Source organism: Agrilus planipennis, unplaced genomic scaffold (assembly GCF_000699045.2).
Source record: "Agrilus planipennis isolate EAB-ADULT unplaced genomic scaffold, Apla_2.0 scaffold101, whole genome shotgun sequence".
Lineage (NCBI taxonomy): Eukaryota > Metazoa > Arthropoda > Insecta > Coleoptera > Buprestidae > Agrilus > Agrilus planipennis.
Window position 1 is genome coordinate 883,405 of NW_020438899.1, and position 17,842 is coordinate 901,246.

The following is a 17,842-nucleotide window of genomic DNA, read 5'->3' on the forward strand; positions in this document are numbered from 1 at the left end:
GTGAGAGGGCAGGAAAACCTCATTGTTGTAGGAGACTTGAACGCAGTAATAGGTAAAGATAAAGTTGATGCAATGGCAGTTTCTTTTAGGTTAGACAATAGAATTGATAGGGAAGATAGGCTGATAGAATTTTGCGATAAACATAACTCAACCGTCGCGATTACTTAATTCAATCATCACGTCAGGATGCCCTATACGTGGAAGGTGTCAGGTGATTTAGAGAGATAGTTAGTTTATATAACTGTTAGGCAAAGATTTAAAAATCACGTGAAGGATTGTAGGAGTTACCCAGAAACATATATAGATAGTAGTTATGAAGACCAATCTTAAATTGCAAATTCTGAAAAACAGGGAAGGTAGGAGACGTCTAGACAGAAAAAAGGTAAAATGTAACGAAACGCGAGATAGGCTAGGTACAAGAACAGACTGACAGGGACATAGAGACAGAATGGAACTGCATTAAAGCTACCCTAAAGTCAGCAGCTACAGATTTTACTAGGTGTTAAACAAAACGAAAGTAGGAAACCCTAAATAACAAATGAGACTCTAGGGTTAATAGAACAAAGGCGGAAATACAAAAACAGGACAGGCGAAGAAGGGCAAAAAAGGTATAAGGCTATAAAATGGGAAATAATTAGGAAGTGTAGGGCAGCTAAGGAACAGTGGATTGATAGGACGTGTAAAGAAGTAAAAGAAAAGTTTTAAGCAGGTAAAACCGATGAGGCTTATTATATTATATATAAAGACAATTATGAGTGCTGTTAGCACAGGGCAAAGTAGTATTACGTAAATGAAAGTTAGTATCAGCAATTTCTTATGCTGAAGAGTACGATGTGTTGCAAACCTATATACAAACAATTCCTTTAAATTTAATTTTTTAAACAATTTTTAACACAAAGAAAGTGATTAAACAAATTGTTCATAAAAATGAATTTCGACCACTCGAAGCAATGGTGCTAACAGTTTCGATTTAAGAGATGTAGGATACTGTAGTAATAATATAAGAGAAGAGATGATGTGTAGATGTGATACAGGGGGAAATTCTAAAACATGCAGGACAAGAGGTTAGAGATCATATGTTTAAGCTAGTTTGTTACATTTACGAGACGAGGAAAGTTTAAGAGGATGATAAACGGAACCTAAAAGGAGAGGCGCGGATTGGTGCGAGATGTTTAGAACAATTAGCATAACTTCCTATGCGTTAAAAATATTAACTAGAATTATGCAGAGGAGGATGAAAAAAAGGCGGAAGAACTATTAGGGGAAGATCAATTTGGGTTTAGAAAAAATAGACGCGGGAGGACATTCCAGCTTTACAGGTAACAATAGAGAAAACGATAGAAAAAAGAAAGAGTGCGTACATAAGATTTGTAGATTTAGAAAAAGCTTTTAACAATGTTAAATGAAACAAGATGTTAAATATACTTGAAAATGTAGGGATGAGTTAACAAAGATAAAAGAGTGATACTTACTTTGTATAAAGAGTACCAGGCAGTTATAGATATGGGTATAGTATGCTCAGATTTGCAAATGATAAAGCAGTATAAGCATCTAGCAAGGAGGAGTTAGAGATAGCTATAAATAAAATGGAAGCGGTATTGACAATACAGTACTGTATGAAAATAAATAAAAATAAAACAAAAATACTGGTATGAAAAGGAAGAAAAAGTAGGGAAAGAGCGAATATAATGATAGGAGACGAAAAATTAGAAGAAGTGGCTGATTTTAGATATCTAGGAAGTCAGATAAGTCAGGACGGAAGGAGTACTGGGGATATAAAGAAGAGGATAGCGCAGGATCAAGTCGCCTTCAACAAAAAGAAGTCACTTCTATGTTCGCGAATGGTTAATTTAGAAATTTTTAAAGAAAAGAAAGGTTAGAAGCGTTCGAAATGTGGTGTTACAGGCGAATGATGAGGATACCGTGGATAGAGTAGGTTAGAAATCAAGAGTTATTGGAATGAGTAGGAGAACAGAGGGCTCTACGGAAGGCAATAAGAAATAGGAGAGATAGGTTGGTAGAACACCTTCTCAGGCATGAAGGTCTACTCAGGGACATATTAGAAGCAGAAACAGGAGTTAGGACGGGTAGAGGTAGACCTAGGTTAGATTACTGTTCGCAAATAGTTAAGGATGTGGGATGTTCTAATTTTAGGGAAATGCGAAGATTAGCTTAGTATAGGTAAGAGTGGAGGTGTGTGTCCAACCAGTCTTAGGACCTTATGATGATGATATAAGTATTTCTACTAATTTTCTCTTATTTATCCCACTAAAAATGTCGACAGGGAATTTTTTTAAAAAAAAAGTAGCTCTCTACGGTACAGGTAGCTGTGGCTGCAAAGTAAAATAGAAAAAATGCGGACGTTAAAACCACTTCTGACTAATAAAATCAGTCAAAAAGTGTTTTTGACGAAAACTATCTTTTCCTACAGTAAACTTGTGATCATAAATATTTATTTTATAAAATTTTATCAGTCACAAGTGACTTTGACTGTTTATGAGTTTTTCACTGTAATAACGGATAGATACATAAGTATGTTTTTATTGACGGGATTGACTATAAATTGTGATGTACACTATAGCAACATCCGTAAATGCAGCAGTAATCAGTTATCTATCTTATCTCAATTGTTAGCAAAGCTGGTATCATAACGAATCATAAATATGCCCACAAAGTACATATTATATTACCTGCTTGTTAAAAAATTCCACACTTCACATTCTGAAAATATGCATAGCAACATAAAAAATTTGATCTACAGAGATTAATGGTTTCGAAAATTAAAAATTTTATTTTCTTCGAAACTGTAAATGAGAGAATTTATAAGGAATCGGGTCCCTCAGCGTCTCAATCAGGCCTAAACTGTTACGGAACTGCTATCACGTCTTCACTACAGACCAGTATTTTTTTGGTTTCTAAATTGATTAGATGATATGGCCGTATTAGCATCTAGCAAGGAGGAAATAGAGATAGCTTTAAATAAAAGGGAAGCGGTATTGACAAAACAGTACTGTATGAAAATAAATAAAAGTAAAACAGAAATACTGGTATGCAAGGGAAGTAAAAGTAGGGAAAGAGCGAATATAAAGATAGGAGACGAAAAATTAGAAGAAGTGATTTTAGGTATCTAGGAAGTCAGATAAGTTAGGACGGAAGGAGTAGTAGGCATATAAAGCAGAGGATAGCGCAGGATCGTGTCGCCTTTAATAAGAAGAAGTCACTTCTATGCTCGCGAACGATTAATTTAGAAATTCGAAAGGTGATGTTGTTGTGCACGGTGTTGTACGGGTGCGAAACATGGACAGTGGGCGCGGCGGAAAAGAAAAGGTTAGAAGCCTTCGAAATGTGCTATTAATGCGAATGATGAGGATACCGTGAATAGAGAAAGGTTAGAAAGTAAGAGTTATTAGAAAGAATAGGAGACTATGGAATTCAATAAGAAATAGGCGAGATAGGTTGGTAGGGCACCTTCTCAGGCATGAAAGTCTAGTCAGAGACATATTAGAGGCAGAAACGAGAGGTAGAAGGGGTAGAGCTAGACCTAGATTAAATTACTGTTCACAAATAGTTAAAGATGTTGGTTGTTCTAGTTTTAGGGAAAGGAGATTAGCATAGGATAGGAAAGAGCGGAGGTGCGTATCCAACCAGCCTTAGGACTTACGACTTTATGACGATGAAGTTGATTATGTCTGCTACCTGTAATAATCGAAAATTGAACGAAAAATTTCGATTTAAGTTTATCGGCAGACAAATTCCGCGTACACCTCGTCTCGCACATTCCTCGTCAAAATGCAAAAAGAAACCGTGCGAAGAGTATTACTTGTTGTCTATCAATGCATCACAAGGTTATTTTTATTGTAAAATCCGAAGATAAAATGGCAGTCATTTGTTGCGTATACCAGGGCGTAGACATTGGATTTTTTAATACAATTTAGATACCACCAAATAGTATCTTTCAACTTAGGGACGCGACTACTAACGGAATGGTTACGTCTTTTAACCATGAACTATTTATTGTTTTCTTGGGAGGATATATAAAAGTAGGTAAAATTAAAGTCAGGGACAGTTTATGTGAAGCCTCGGCTTAGATGCATTTTGCCGGTGAAGGAATCGAATCAAAAGATGTGCTTTTTAAAGATGTTGGAATAATATGAAACAGCTGACAAATTGATTTTGTAAAGCGATCCTGAGCAAGTTCAGCTTACATCTGGCATTTATTAGAGGAAATAATCGTTTTATCACTCTTTGATGATGCAGTAGATAAACAAGGGAAAGAACAAAAGCAGCTCTTATTACGCCGTGTGCAAGGAAATCAATATGAAGACTGTAAAAAAAGCCTTGAGTGTATATACTTACCCTGAAAAACTATCTATGTTATTTCGTCTTTTTGATAAATAAAAGCATTAATCAAATTCGACTTCTAATAAAATTTTGCTTAATCGTAAGATACTCATATTTGTGATGATCTAAGTACAAATCAAGAAGTGTTCAAAAGTAACTTATTTGCAAAAATTTTCGGGCCTTATCAGCTGACATATATGTAAGAGTATTGTTGAAGTTGCTCAAAAATATTTTTTTTTATATTTAAGGATTAGTGATCTCAAAGAGCATATTGGAAATTAATACACAATTCTTATTCGCTAATATTATACGTTATGTAGGATGTTAAAATTGGAAGGGGGTGCGTCGTGTTAGATTAGGTTATGGTGGAATATAGCTTCCCTGATCGACATGTCTGAAGTGATAGATATGTAACAAGGGTTTAGGGTACGTAAGGTTAGTAATTTCCAAATATAGCGTAGCAAAGTTTTAAGTACGGTAATGTTTGTATTATAAGGAACAGTTACTTTTCTACTCCAAGAAAAGTTATCAAGGAGGTATTTTGGACCCTATATATTAGGGTGACCCAAAATAACGAATATTTTTTTATTCTCCTTTGAATTTATGTTGGTTTGATAAAATCTTGAGCGACTTTTAAATGTCAAAATATCAACCTGAAATTTTCAGGATCTTTATCATTTTTGTTGTAGAAAATAGTGAAACGAGAAAATTAAAAAACCGATTTTGGAAATTTTTAAAAATATTGAGCGACCTCTTAAAAATTATATTTTGAAATGTCCTTTTAAAACATAATAAACTAAATTATTTTAGTAGGAGACTCGAAAAAAATATTAGTGTTTTTTGGGTCACCTTACTTTATATTTATATATTATATGCTACTTGCCTAGAATAATTCCAAGAACGTTATTATAAATGAAGGTTAAGATTGTAAGCTAATACTAATTACCAAATTTTTTGGCGTGGTTTTTGTCCTTTTTGATAGGGTTCTACAGAATAATTACAATGTTAAATTTTCACCTCTACCGCATGCGTTTCAACCCCTGTGTTTTCACTACTCCTCCCCTTGCTAAAAGCACTTTTTTAATGTTCTAAAAGCTTATTCCTATCTTTCTATATTTTGCCCCTGCCTCTTCAACCTACGATCCACTCATCATTTCTAATTTTCCAAGTTTCATTTCCACCCACTACGCCGTCACGCCCGCCTCATACAAACAATTTTTAGTGTTCATCAGTGTTATAATTCTTAAGATCCACATAGCTAGAGGCATTTCAAAATTTCATGGCGGATTTTCTACAATCATATCGAGAACATTGAGTCGACTGTTAATCATGTGTCTCCATAGGCGTAGCACCAATTGTTTCCTGGGGGGGGGGGGCAAAAGAATATATGTACATTATTGTAAATTTATATTTTTATTTCTACTCGAATAATTGATATTGTAGGATGGGTCATGAAGATATTAGGGTGAACCTAACTCACCTGCCCCTTACCCTCTTTGCACGTCAATGTGTGTCTCGCTTTACAATTTGAGACGTAGCTCTAGATAAACTGCAAACTGTAATGACTAATATTTGTAAGAGGTGAAAATTTAGAAATCAATGACAGGTTTTGTCACTACTATAGCCAAGATCCAGAATTACGTACATATAAATGACGTTGTGTATGTGTTATAATTAACATTTCATCACTTTAAGAGTAACACAAAATAGAAATATATTGAAAATATGAGTAAATTAAATGAAAATTATTAATTGGTTAATTAAACAAACAGGGAACAATTATTGAATAGTTGACAAATCGATTAATCGGAACATACATTCATACATTTAATTTAAATGATGGATTAATTTACCATTATATTAATAAGTTTGTACTCGCGTGACTTCTAATTAAGCAACCGGTTAATCGATTGGTTGATGATTTTCCAAGTTTATGACCTGCCTAATGGTAGAGTGGTAGATTTTATTTTTTTTACATCACTTTAAAGTTGCTATAAACAATAAATTAGATTATGCTTCATCACCCTAAAACTCAGAAACGCAATTTTTGGCCTTCTTAAGAAGAGTGGGTACTGCTTGGAGTAAAAAGACAAAACAGCCAAGGGAGTGAACCCCTTCGACGTATCATTTATTGCTGAGTTCGAACCTGGCCTCATAATTGCATGAGAATCAACTTTTTGAGGTACCTCAAGCTCTACATCGTAATGACGCCAATTTAGATTGATTGGTTTTAAAATCAGGATAGCTCAAAATTTCAATGTATTATGAACTATGAACTAGAGCAATTCTGGAATTGGAAACGAGTTCACCATGCGAAGTTAGCGTCACGTTATAACATTTCTATTTCTTTTTAATCAACTTTTTATTTACGTGCGATAGTATAAAAAATTTAATTGCACTTTCTGAATATAATATCGTCCCACTAGTATCTTTCAGCAGTCATCATCATCGTATGGTTGTCAGTCCTAAGACTGATTAGACACGCATCTCCACTCTCATTTTAGGGAGTAATGAGTTTATTGTTTAAGCATTTTATTAATAAAAAATTACATTAAACCAAGATGAAGACGTTTTTGGATCATTAGAATATTTTTCCCAATGCTTTTTAATTTGCCCCGTTGAGATGCAATATTGATAATAGGAATATTTGACTAAATTTTAAATCAGAGCAATCCGAACTAACCATTATCTAACATTAAATTATTGCATAACATTAATTAGAAATGCACCTTTTGAATGTTAGATTATGGTTAGTTTATATTTCTCTGATTCTCTCTATAGTCGACGAAATAAAGCACAAAAATAGGTCAAACCTTCGAATTACTGTGCAGTAAATCGGACTGAGAAGCGCGGTTTTCTGCATTCGATTCGTGAGATCGTTTACACATTTTGTGAACATAAGAGATCAATTCATCTTCAAAAATGCATCCGTGAATAAGAAAAACGCAAGTCCAATTTTGTTACATGGACTTTTTCAGGGTCGCTGAACACGAATACACAGTCGGCGATGGCCTCCAAGGTACCTGGGGCCCAAGGCGATCTACATACACTTGTATTTAGGGGGTATGTTTTAAATTCTTTAAAAATCAACTGAAATAATTTACTCTAAGGTTTTGAGGGTTGCTAAATACGAATATGTGATTGGCGACGGTCTCCGAGGTACCTGGGGCCCAGGGCAATTATCATTCATTCATTCATTAAAAATCAATTGAAATCAGCTACTCGGTGGTTTTGAGGACTACATGGACGGGTTTTTGCAGAAAGGAACCAACCCAAAAATTTTTAGAATTGAGGTTTGTAAATAATAATTTATAAAGAGCCATAATCTTTCTAAAGAACTAACCCTCATTGTAGTACTTATTGCCGTGTATCAGACACTGAACAAACACATTAACTAAATTAGTCATGTAGAGTTTCCTACAGAATGGACCCAAGAGTTACCTAAGTGGTTTGGTTCATTATATGCATTAAAGGCATTTGATAGTTCTTTGTTTGTGACGGTATTTAGTAAAAATAATTATTATTACTGAAAAACTAACAAAAATATATAAATATATTATAAAAATTACTCATGATTAAATCCGTATTACAATCACATTCAACTTTAAAAATAATTCGAATGCGCTTTTTAGTAACAGGGCATAGCTTCTTCCCAATGATTCCGATTTTTCGAACGTTAAATGTGTCTTAAAAAACCAACAACGTCTCTACCCGAAGAGTACATTAAAATTATGAAAGATTGTCGTACAAAAAATAAATTTCATGTTTCAAAAATGGCCTCGATGGAATTTAAAGGAACTGCCATGTTGGAGAAGCAGATTGTAAATAGAAAAGTCGATATATAAATAGTAAAAAAGAAGCTGGTTAAATATACGCGAAGTACCAATCGTTAAAAAGAAACCTTTCTCTATTTTTTTAAAACAAATTTCGAAGATAACAACTATTCCGAAATAGATATAAGAAGGAAACAAATAGGTCGACCCGCATTATTTAAAGATTTTTTGATACCACTCTGGCTCGAAGAAAAAAGATATCCACTCCAAAAATAGAAGACACTGAATCCGTTATGCATTTAATTTCTAATTAAACAAAGCGTTCTATGAGAATCTTAATGGTACGGAATCTGTGGTCGATGATGTTGATGGATCTAGTGGGGTGCTAGACTTTGAAGTGGAAGTCCCAAAGGAATGATAAATATATATAGTTAGTTTAAACCAAAATATACAGTCAAAACCGTTTATTACGACATTGTTTAGAACAACATACCGGTTATATTGACTAAAATCATAGGTCCCGACTTAATTCTGTTAGACCGCCTCATAAGAAACACTGGTTTTTACGACATCGCTTATTACGACATATCTCTTTAAGCGACTACATTTAACTGATATTTTCGGAGAATTATATCTGTTAGAACGACCAGCTGTATTGTAAACATTTGAATAGGTAACAGTATCCACATCTGGTACAGTAAATGACCATTAAGATCGCAAAAGTAAACAAAAACGTGTCGAGTTTAGGGTATTGTAATTCTCAGAATATCTGCTACTGAAGCTAAGGAGTTTATTGATGCAGATATGTAACTCTATTGCAATTTGTGCACCAGTTACGGAAGATGATATTGTACAAGAAGTTCAAGAGGAAAATAACGAACAGGAAGAGACTGAAGAACAATTTACAGTGCCAACTTTGAACGATGGTCTCAATGCTGTCAGTGTATTACGAAAAATTGTTTTTTATTCTAATGAACAGTTTCATATGCAGGGAAATTATGATGATACATTAATTAAAATTAAACGCGAACTACAAAGTCTGTACGCACGACAGAAGTGTTCCAAACAGACTAAAATTCCAGATTTTATTAATATAGAAAAATGATAATTATATGTACGTAATGTCTTTTATGTAAAATAAATAAAATGTAGTTTTATTTTATATATGAATATATTAATCTTACATTCAATAATAGGTATTAAGTACTTATAACGTCACCGGCTATTGCGACTATCGGTTTTTACTATCAAATACGAGGAACCAACCGAAAAAAATGTAAAATTTCAGACTAAATACGAATTTCTCCCGATTTGTTCCTACATTTGTTGAATGTATATACATTTAACCAAAATATGTTGTAGGTCAATCTGTCTTTATACATACTGGTAATTTTGAATTTATAAGATAACTTTAAACACTAAACTCTCAATAACTGTTTATTGGGGTTGGTTGGGTTAGGTTAGGTTGGTTCCGTTCTGCAGAAATCCGTCCACATATCCGTGTTCAGCGACCCTTAAAACGCCCATGTAACAAAATTGGACTTATTTCTATCATTAATAACCGAGCTTTTTTATAATAACCTTGGCATGCATTTATAAGATTGCATTCTTCTTATTCACCGTTGCATTTTTGAAGATCAGTTGATCACTTATGTTCACAAAGTCTGTAGGCAGTCTCACGAATCGAATGCAGAAAACCTCATCTCCAATTGAGTTTTCTCCACAAAATTAAAAGGTTCAATGCTTTATTTCCTCGACTACCAATTGTACAAATAATTACTAAATCAAAAGGCAGTATTTGAATATTTAGGTTCGGATATTTCAAAATATTGACGGATTGGAGTAATATTAAGTCAGATTAAAACTCAGCGATATATATATATATATACAGGTAGGATACGTAGAAGATGACTCCCATGATTAATTAGTTATTTTCACCCCGGTTTGTCGTGGTTGCTGTTGTCATCTCTCGTAGCTTAGTTGGTTAGAGCATTGGTGTGTAAAGCCAAAGGTCCCGGGTTCGATTCCCGGCGGGGGTAACAACAGCAATAAAGACATTTTCCTCATTAATTTGAGGAAATTTGTAGTGGTTCAAAATTGAAATGTGATTTCAAAGTTGATGTTGCATATTAACATTGAACACTACATATTAGTAATTAATAAAACTAATATTTATATAAACACCGAAATATAAGTATAAAGTGAATTAATAGTAAAAGTGGCTATTCGATATTTTATGTGATGTATATCATTTACCTTTGCAGATAATTAAATTATGCGATCAATTTTAAGGATGCTATCGTTGTAGTCAGGTGTAAGAAGATACTGCGCAATTAGTACGGAAAATAAGGAACATAAAATTAATAATTCAGCAAATGCCTTTTCGCTGCCATCCACCCTTACTCATCACAACCAAAATTTAATTGTTTTCAGAGATCATGTAATTCTGTTGTTTGTTGCTTATATTTACCTTGCGTGTGTTTCTGTTCGTTTAATCCAAATGAAATTTAAACAAATTTGTTTAATAGAATAAGAATTGTGAATTTATGAAATTGTTTATTTCGAATAATATTAAACAGCGAATCATCAACGTTTTATAACGGCAAACAGTAACTATGATTGTAAAATACCAAAGCTTTGTTTTGAGAAAACGCGTGCCGCAATTTCATTTGGTTTTCGGCGTTATGTGATCCAAATTCATTCGCTCAGAAAACCGTAATTTTCAGAGATCTCGCCAGCAAACAACAAACATGAAAGCTAGGGAAACAGAATTTAAAATATGAAAGGAATAAATCTTCATAAATTAGCAATGAAATAGAACTGCAGCATCAAAAGTACAACAATACAGAGGAATACACAAATCTAGGGGAACAGCTGGTTATTTTTTATGGACAAATGAGTTTCACAGAATATACGACAGTTATATGTGAGTAGATCCTGACAACACTCCGGTAATTGCAACAAAGGGTAACATATGCATTATGTAGGAAGAATGACAGTAATAGGCGATCGATGGGCGTACTGTATTTGTCTCAGCGTTACAGAACCAGTCGTAAATACTCTACGCGATTGGTCACATGAATTACCAACACGATTCCCTTTGCTGAAAGCAGCCTGCAAGAAGCAACTCTAGCCGAATGGTATGAATGTTGGGCTTGTACGCCACTGACCCGAGCTAGTTTTGCGGCCGATGTGGTATTTTTTTTATCTATTTCGACTAATTTCTTTTTTGAGAATATGTTTAACATCATAAGGTTACAATAAGGAAGACAATACATCGAAAATTCCCAAGATATATATAACTTCTTCAAACACACAAACATACCGGGATAGGGGTTAAGGAATTGGTTTAATGGTATTATTTATACACTATGCTTCGCACGGGTGCAATGCTGATAGTAAATATACTATAGAATGTCTTTATATACAACAAACACAGCTTTTTTGTCATTAGACAATACAAACCGGCCGGTACCGCCGCAACCGCTATGTCCCTGCATTTTAAGTCTGTAATATTCTTGAAAATATTCGTTTAAATTAGATGCTATAAAGGACCGTATTGATCTATATTAAATGCACAATGCATTTAAAATTCTTAATTGGATAAGGATTAATACTGTATTGCTTAAAATCGCTTCGTAAATAAGCCATTATTTCTCGTAAAAAGTAAGGGATAAATGATTACTGTGGGTCATCCCTAAGAGATTGACATATACCATCGCGGACTCTTTTGTAGACCTTTTTAAAGTGTACAATCGTAGGGTTCAGTCAGCGTTTGCAATGTAAGTGCAAAAAATGTGTTTATTTACGACATCACATTAGAAACCTCTAAAATTATCAGTGTTTCTCTACTATATTATGCATGTATTATACATATAAACCTTCCTCTTGAATTAATTTATCTTTTAAAAAAACCGCATTAAAATCCGTTGCGTAGTTTTAAAGATCTAAGCATACATACAGACAGCGGGGCAAATGCGTTGCATGATTTCGTTACATAGCAACTCGCATGAAACGAACTTACCCTACCGTGTGTAAAGAAGTTTCACTTCAAAAAAATACAACGCGTAATTATACAACACGCTACTGAAGTGAAACTTCATAAAACACATAAACATACCGGGATAGAGGTTAAGTAATTGGTTTAATGCTATTATTTGTACACAATGAATTTAAATTTTGCACTATACAATCAGGAGTTGCCAGTAACGAACGTTGCATTGAAGCGCGCGCACGGTTCAAGCGATCCCCACTACGAAGTCGACTACGTGGCCGAGTAGAAGGGGGACATCCGTTGCATGATTTCGTTACCTAGCAACTCGCATGAAACGAACTTACTCATCCGTGCGTAAAGAAGTTTCACTTCAAAAACTGCGATATTTCACTGAAGCAGGATGGAAACGAAAAGTTGCCTAATTACAAACCATAGGAGGTTAAGTGTAGGTGTTAACAATCATCTAAGTCAAAAACGGTTTAGTAAAAGACGAGATATGAATTTCTAAAGTCGGCCAACATCGCCTATAAATAGTTTGAATGAAACGAAAGGGTCAATAAAATAAAGTAAGTTGGACAACTAGAATTTAAAATCAGAGTAATAAAGCGACAAAAAAAAAATAAGAAAACTTATAGCAACAAGCCAATACAGTTTGTCACTAGAAAAACAGTCGCTGATATAAAAAAATTACTCCAAAAACAAGTGCAGAAGAAAAAACACGCAGCAGTTGGATATGAAACAAAACAAACGGGACGTGATGATAGAAAAGTGCGAAAATTTCTTAAACAGTATTCATGTTAGATGCCTACATTGTTACTGGTTGTGTTATCTGTATTTTGAAAATACGATTGAAGCCTTTTTTGTGCATATCAACACAAATGTTAAATGCCTTTCTTTTTATCAGAAGTCGCTTATGATTCTAGAAGTAAATGATAAACAATGTGTCAGGTAATTATTTAAAGAGTATGGTATCACGAAATCTAAAGCTGTGAGAGATATACACTGGTGGCGACTTGAGAACCGAACAAAAGGATATTGCGTTACATACAATCATTAATGGGCGGAATTATTTTTAGAAACATACGATGTGATATAGAAAAATTCATACAAAGACCTTCAGCCATTTTTTCATATTAATAATGAAGTAATATCAGTCCAATAAATGTAATTTAAAGCTTTTGAGGAGTGCTACTCTTTGGTCAAAAAATTTTGGCTAGTTTAGGATAGTTTTAAGAGAAGCACCTGATATTTTTAGATAGATGTGATTGAAAAAATAAATTACATATGTTCATCAAAGAATGTATTTTCGCTGTAAGATAAAAAAGGAAAAATGCCGATAATAATGTGTATGGTTCACTGAACTCTTTGCCGTCGGATCAAGTAAAAGAAAAACATTTATGATTTGGGAGTTTACCAGAATAGAAAAAAAGGAAAAGTGATTTCTCGGCCAACGAAATGAAAGTTTTATTGCGACGCAAAATAATTAATCAAAAGCAGAATTAATTCATTCACAAACAGAAGTGAATATAATAATAAATAATTTATTGCCAGTAAGGGATGACTACAATGCTTCTTAAAGAATGATTTGGAATAAGCTTTTAAAAAATTTCTGATGAACAAAATCCCGTCAACGTTTGTTGCTGCCTTTTTCTTTTAGTTATAGATGCTTATTATTCGTACCTATACATATATTGAGTAGGTACAATATTGGTTAACGTAAAAAATTCAACAATAGCTGTTGTTTTAGAGTATAATGCTATAATGTATAATTCTTAAGATACATAACATACATGAAATAAGTAGAAATATTTTCCAATAGTCAATGTTAATTAGAAGTAACTTATAGGTAGATGTTTCAGGAAACGCAGAAAATATTGTCGGGGGGCGGGGGGAAGGTTTCATAAAAATAAAAAAAGTTAAAAAAGTTTTTAGAATTACAGAACACGTCCAAAGTCGATTTTTAAAATTTGTGACATTTAGTACTTATAGTTATTATAATTTTGGGCACATAAAAAATACCAAGAAATTTTATTGCGACTACAATATACAATCAATCCTTCATTAGGACAGGATTCTTAGTAAATAGAAGGAATATTGTAAATGGATAAATACGGACTGATATATGGAATGCCTACACATAAAGAACAAGCGATTGAGGTAAAGAACCAAATATTAGTCAGGGGTGAATGCAAAATTGGAAAAAATATTGAACTTAGCAAAAATAAATAACGTTTACAAATATTTTATTTTGCGCCACATATTTAACACTGCCAGTTTTCCCGGTGAAACTGAAAACTAAAAATTATTCATAAATGTACAGTAATCTGCTTTATTACTCCTGGTCCCTTCGGCTTTCTGGGCCCAGCATGAAAATGACCTTGGTTACGCCTTGTCGCTGGTAACAAATGTAAATGCGGGAAAAGTGTCTATGAAGTATTTTATTGTTATTTTCAATTTTAAGCTGACGCAGGTATATATTTGACTTAGCATTTTCAACAGATATTCTCTTAATAGTTGTAGTATATAACAATTTAGACTCATTCTAACATCAAACTATTTAAAAAGTTACATGTACTTGCGAAAATGCGCAATTTTCTCACACATTTCGGTGGGGGAGGGGTTAGAACCCTCAAAACCCTCCCCTGCGTTCGCGCCTGAGGGGTTTTATTCTCACGAGCTACTAATATATTTACCTAGCGACAGTGTTGTCCTGTTAAATATATCTGAGTAACTTCGGTGCACTGCCAATTAGATACAAAAGCAGACATTGTTATTAATAATGTCTGCAACGGATGCAATTTAATTATATTATTAGAGAGACATTGATATTCCTAGTGGCCAATATTAAATATTAATTTGAAAAGTCATTCACATTTTTTTTTCACTATAAGTTACCTCAAATTAATGAAGCTCCCGTAGCTTAGTAGCCAGATCATTGGTGCGAAAAGCAAAAGGTCCCGAATTCGATTCCCGGCGAGAGCGTGACAACAGCAATAAAGTTTTTCTCATTGATTTGAGATAACTTATAGTGAAAAATAAATTGACAATGAATTTTCAAATTAATATTTATTAGAGAAAATCAGGGAAACTTAACTAACTGTAATCGTACATTAACCATGTACAGAAGTTATTTTTTATTTCTAATGTTATGATTGGTCGTTGGTTACCCTCATTATTTATTCTTGTAGTCATCGTACACCTAAATACGAGATCATTAGACTAACTGGATTATGTTGTCGTCAGATATGGTTTACTATACGATAATATATGTGGTCTGATCTGAACCAAGGTATACTTCGTTTAGTTTCTCTAGCGATGTGACCTTTAGCTTGACCGGCGCAAAGTAGAAAAGAACAACACTAGGCCAGAAAAGGAAGAAGACAACTCTCCGCCAGACTCCCAACCGGCGAGGAGCGTATAATCCGTACAGTACTGCACGGAAAAATTGATCATTTTATCCACTAAAATTGCATTGCTCGAATGTGCTGTTATTGGTACCAATTACCGCTGAAAATATCAACGACATGTTTGTTTATATTTGGAGATATATTAAAGGTTTTAAAGCTTGTTTTCGACACGCACTACTATTCATGATTGAACAATACTTTTGGCTAGTACTGTACGAAAAAGTATGTTTAATGTACAAGAGTCGAGAGTATAATGAGTTTTTTTCTCCCTTCCTCTGATTTTGCCAGTGCGCATCCAAGACATTGGAAGGGTCACATCGCTAGAGTAAGTAAACGAAGTATAGTCTCTTCAATGTATAGTCCGCCCGGCCTGTACTCCACTGCAAAGCTGAAGGGTAGGGCGGAATGTTCTCTTCAGTCTTCTTCGAATTATGTTTCCAGTATATAATTCTTATATATCTGATTATTATCGTGTTTCCATAATGAAATTGTATAAACCCCTACCTTTAAGACGTTACGCGTGTGGAATTTGATTAATCTATCGGCACAACCAATTTGAATAAAGGAATATATTGTTAATCAATTTTTCAAGAAATAATAAAATCAAACATTTAGCTTTCCAGAAATAATATATAGATATTAATCAGCTCGTGCAGAATAGGGTTAAGAAAAGAACGAAGTCAACAATTCTTAAATGTAATAAACGTAAAACTCCACTAACCTTCAAAATGCGATAGGGACTATCGCGCATGAAACATACACCTCCTGTAATGTCCTCGCTGTTTCTAACCACAAGACTGGGCCTGTGTACTGTAACAATGGTTGGAAGCATTGACTGCAATTCGGACATGTCGTTGGAAGTCTTCTGCATTTCGTCCATGGATGGCATTATTTTTCTATACGCATTCCAAAACCAATTCTAAAATTTGGACAGAAAAAATGTAAATGAAAATTATTGCTTCGTTGAAGTGGCTACTGAAAACTAAATAAACAGTTTTCAAATAAAATAGATAGAATATGTTAAATAGTTCGTCCATTTTGGGAATCGAAGATTTTTCCCGCTTTTTCCGAGTATGTTTTAAGTTTCCGTCAAAATGAGTCCCCAAAACGTATAATTACAATTAAAAATTTACTTTTTTGTGATAAATGTACGGTTTTCGAATTTTTCCATCTATTTGTGCTGCAAGACCTTGCTCATTGTTCAATTGCATAATTTTGTAGGTCAACGGGAAGCACCCTTTATGTTTTGATTCTCTTGCGGGTATCAAAATATGCATGATAAGCGTCTAAACAGCCGTACCTTGACTGCGTTAACCTAAAACTTTGATTTTTACAAGGATTGAAGAGATTGTAGACTTGATTGAATATTTGGTACCAATTTTACTTGATATCTCCACACGTACCTGAGAAAAATGACCGTGACAGACGGACAACGAAAACTGTTCTTTGTTTCTTTTTAAGGAACAAAATCCTAAGAACATTGGGATTGCTTCACTGAAAATATTTATTGTTTCAAATTGATTCAATCCTCGCGGGTCATTCTAAAGAGAAGTTATTGTGTTACCTTCTTTTCTTTTGGTACCATAATACTTACTCTTGATCTCTTATTGACCCGCGACGGTTGAAACAATATTGTTGACACAATAAAAATTTGTAGTGAAACAATCCTAATTTTATTTCTTGCACAATTTGTCTTAGAGCTTTGATATTGGAAATAAAAATGAGTTAAAATTAATTAAAAAAAGCGAAATATATAAGTGTAAGAAACATTTCTACCTGTCGTTACTAAATAAACACGGAAAGTAAGTAAATCATTTATTTAAGGAGGGCTATTTATTAGAAGCCAAACAATAACAAAAATTTAAAACAAAATTAAGGAATCTAAAGTCAATGTGTGACTTAGCGGGGACAGATAACTTAAGATAAGATAAAGATTAATGAATGTATGACTTCATTGGTTGTGCCATTTTAAGTATTTAAACGTGAGTATTGTCTTCATTTATAATATATTTATTTACTTTTAATTAGAATTGATTTATAAAAGTAGATACATAGTTTACATTTAAATTATGTTTACGTAAAGTCTACTGACTAAATTTTTTATATGCGTTTTTTAATCGTATTTTTTTATTATTTTCTGTGTCCTACATTCCAATCCGACGGTACTTTAATCTTGACGAAACTGTTGTACAAAAGTGGGTTGATTGGCTTGCGAGTTTCGATGATTTAAGGAACCGGACAATAGGTTCAACCATAATGGGGGGGGGGGGTGTTATTAAAGTGGAATGTAAGGACAAAGAGGCAAGTAGGAAAATTGGAAAATTTGA

General features: G+C 33.7%; 1 protein-coding gene and 1 non-coding gene across 2 annotated transcripts in view; one reads left to right on the forward strand and one right to left on the reverse strand.

The window, feature by feature from the left end:
• The window catches only part of LOC108735595 (transient receptor potential cation channel subfamily A member 1), a 124,085-nt gene that overhangs the window by 71,589 nt on the left and 34,654 nt on the right, over positions 1-17,842 (reverse strand). Inside the window, exon 3 of the mRNA XM_018467608.1 lies at positions 16,237-16,434. Within this exon, the coding sequence (XP_018323110.1) occupies positions 16,237-16,434 (198 nt within the window). The remainder of the gene's footprint in view (positions 1-16,236; positions 16,435-17,842) is intronic.
• Positions 10,080-10,153, forward strand: Trnay-gua. The gene has a single exon. It is a non-coding gene; the product is annotated as a tRNA-Tyr (tRNA).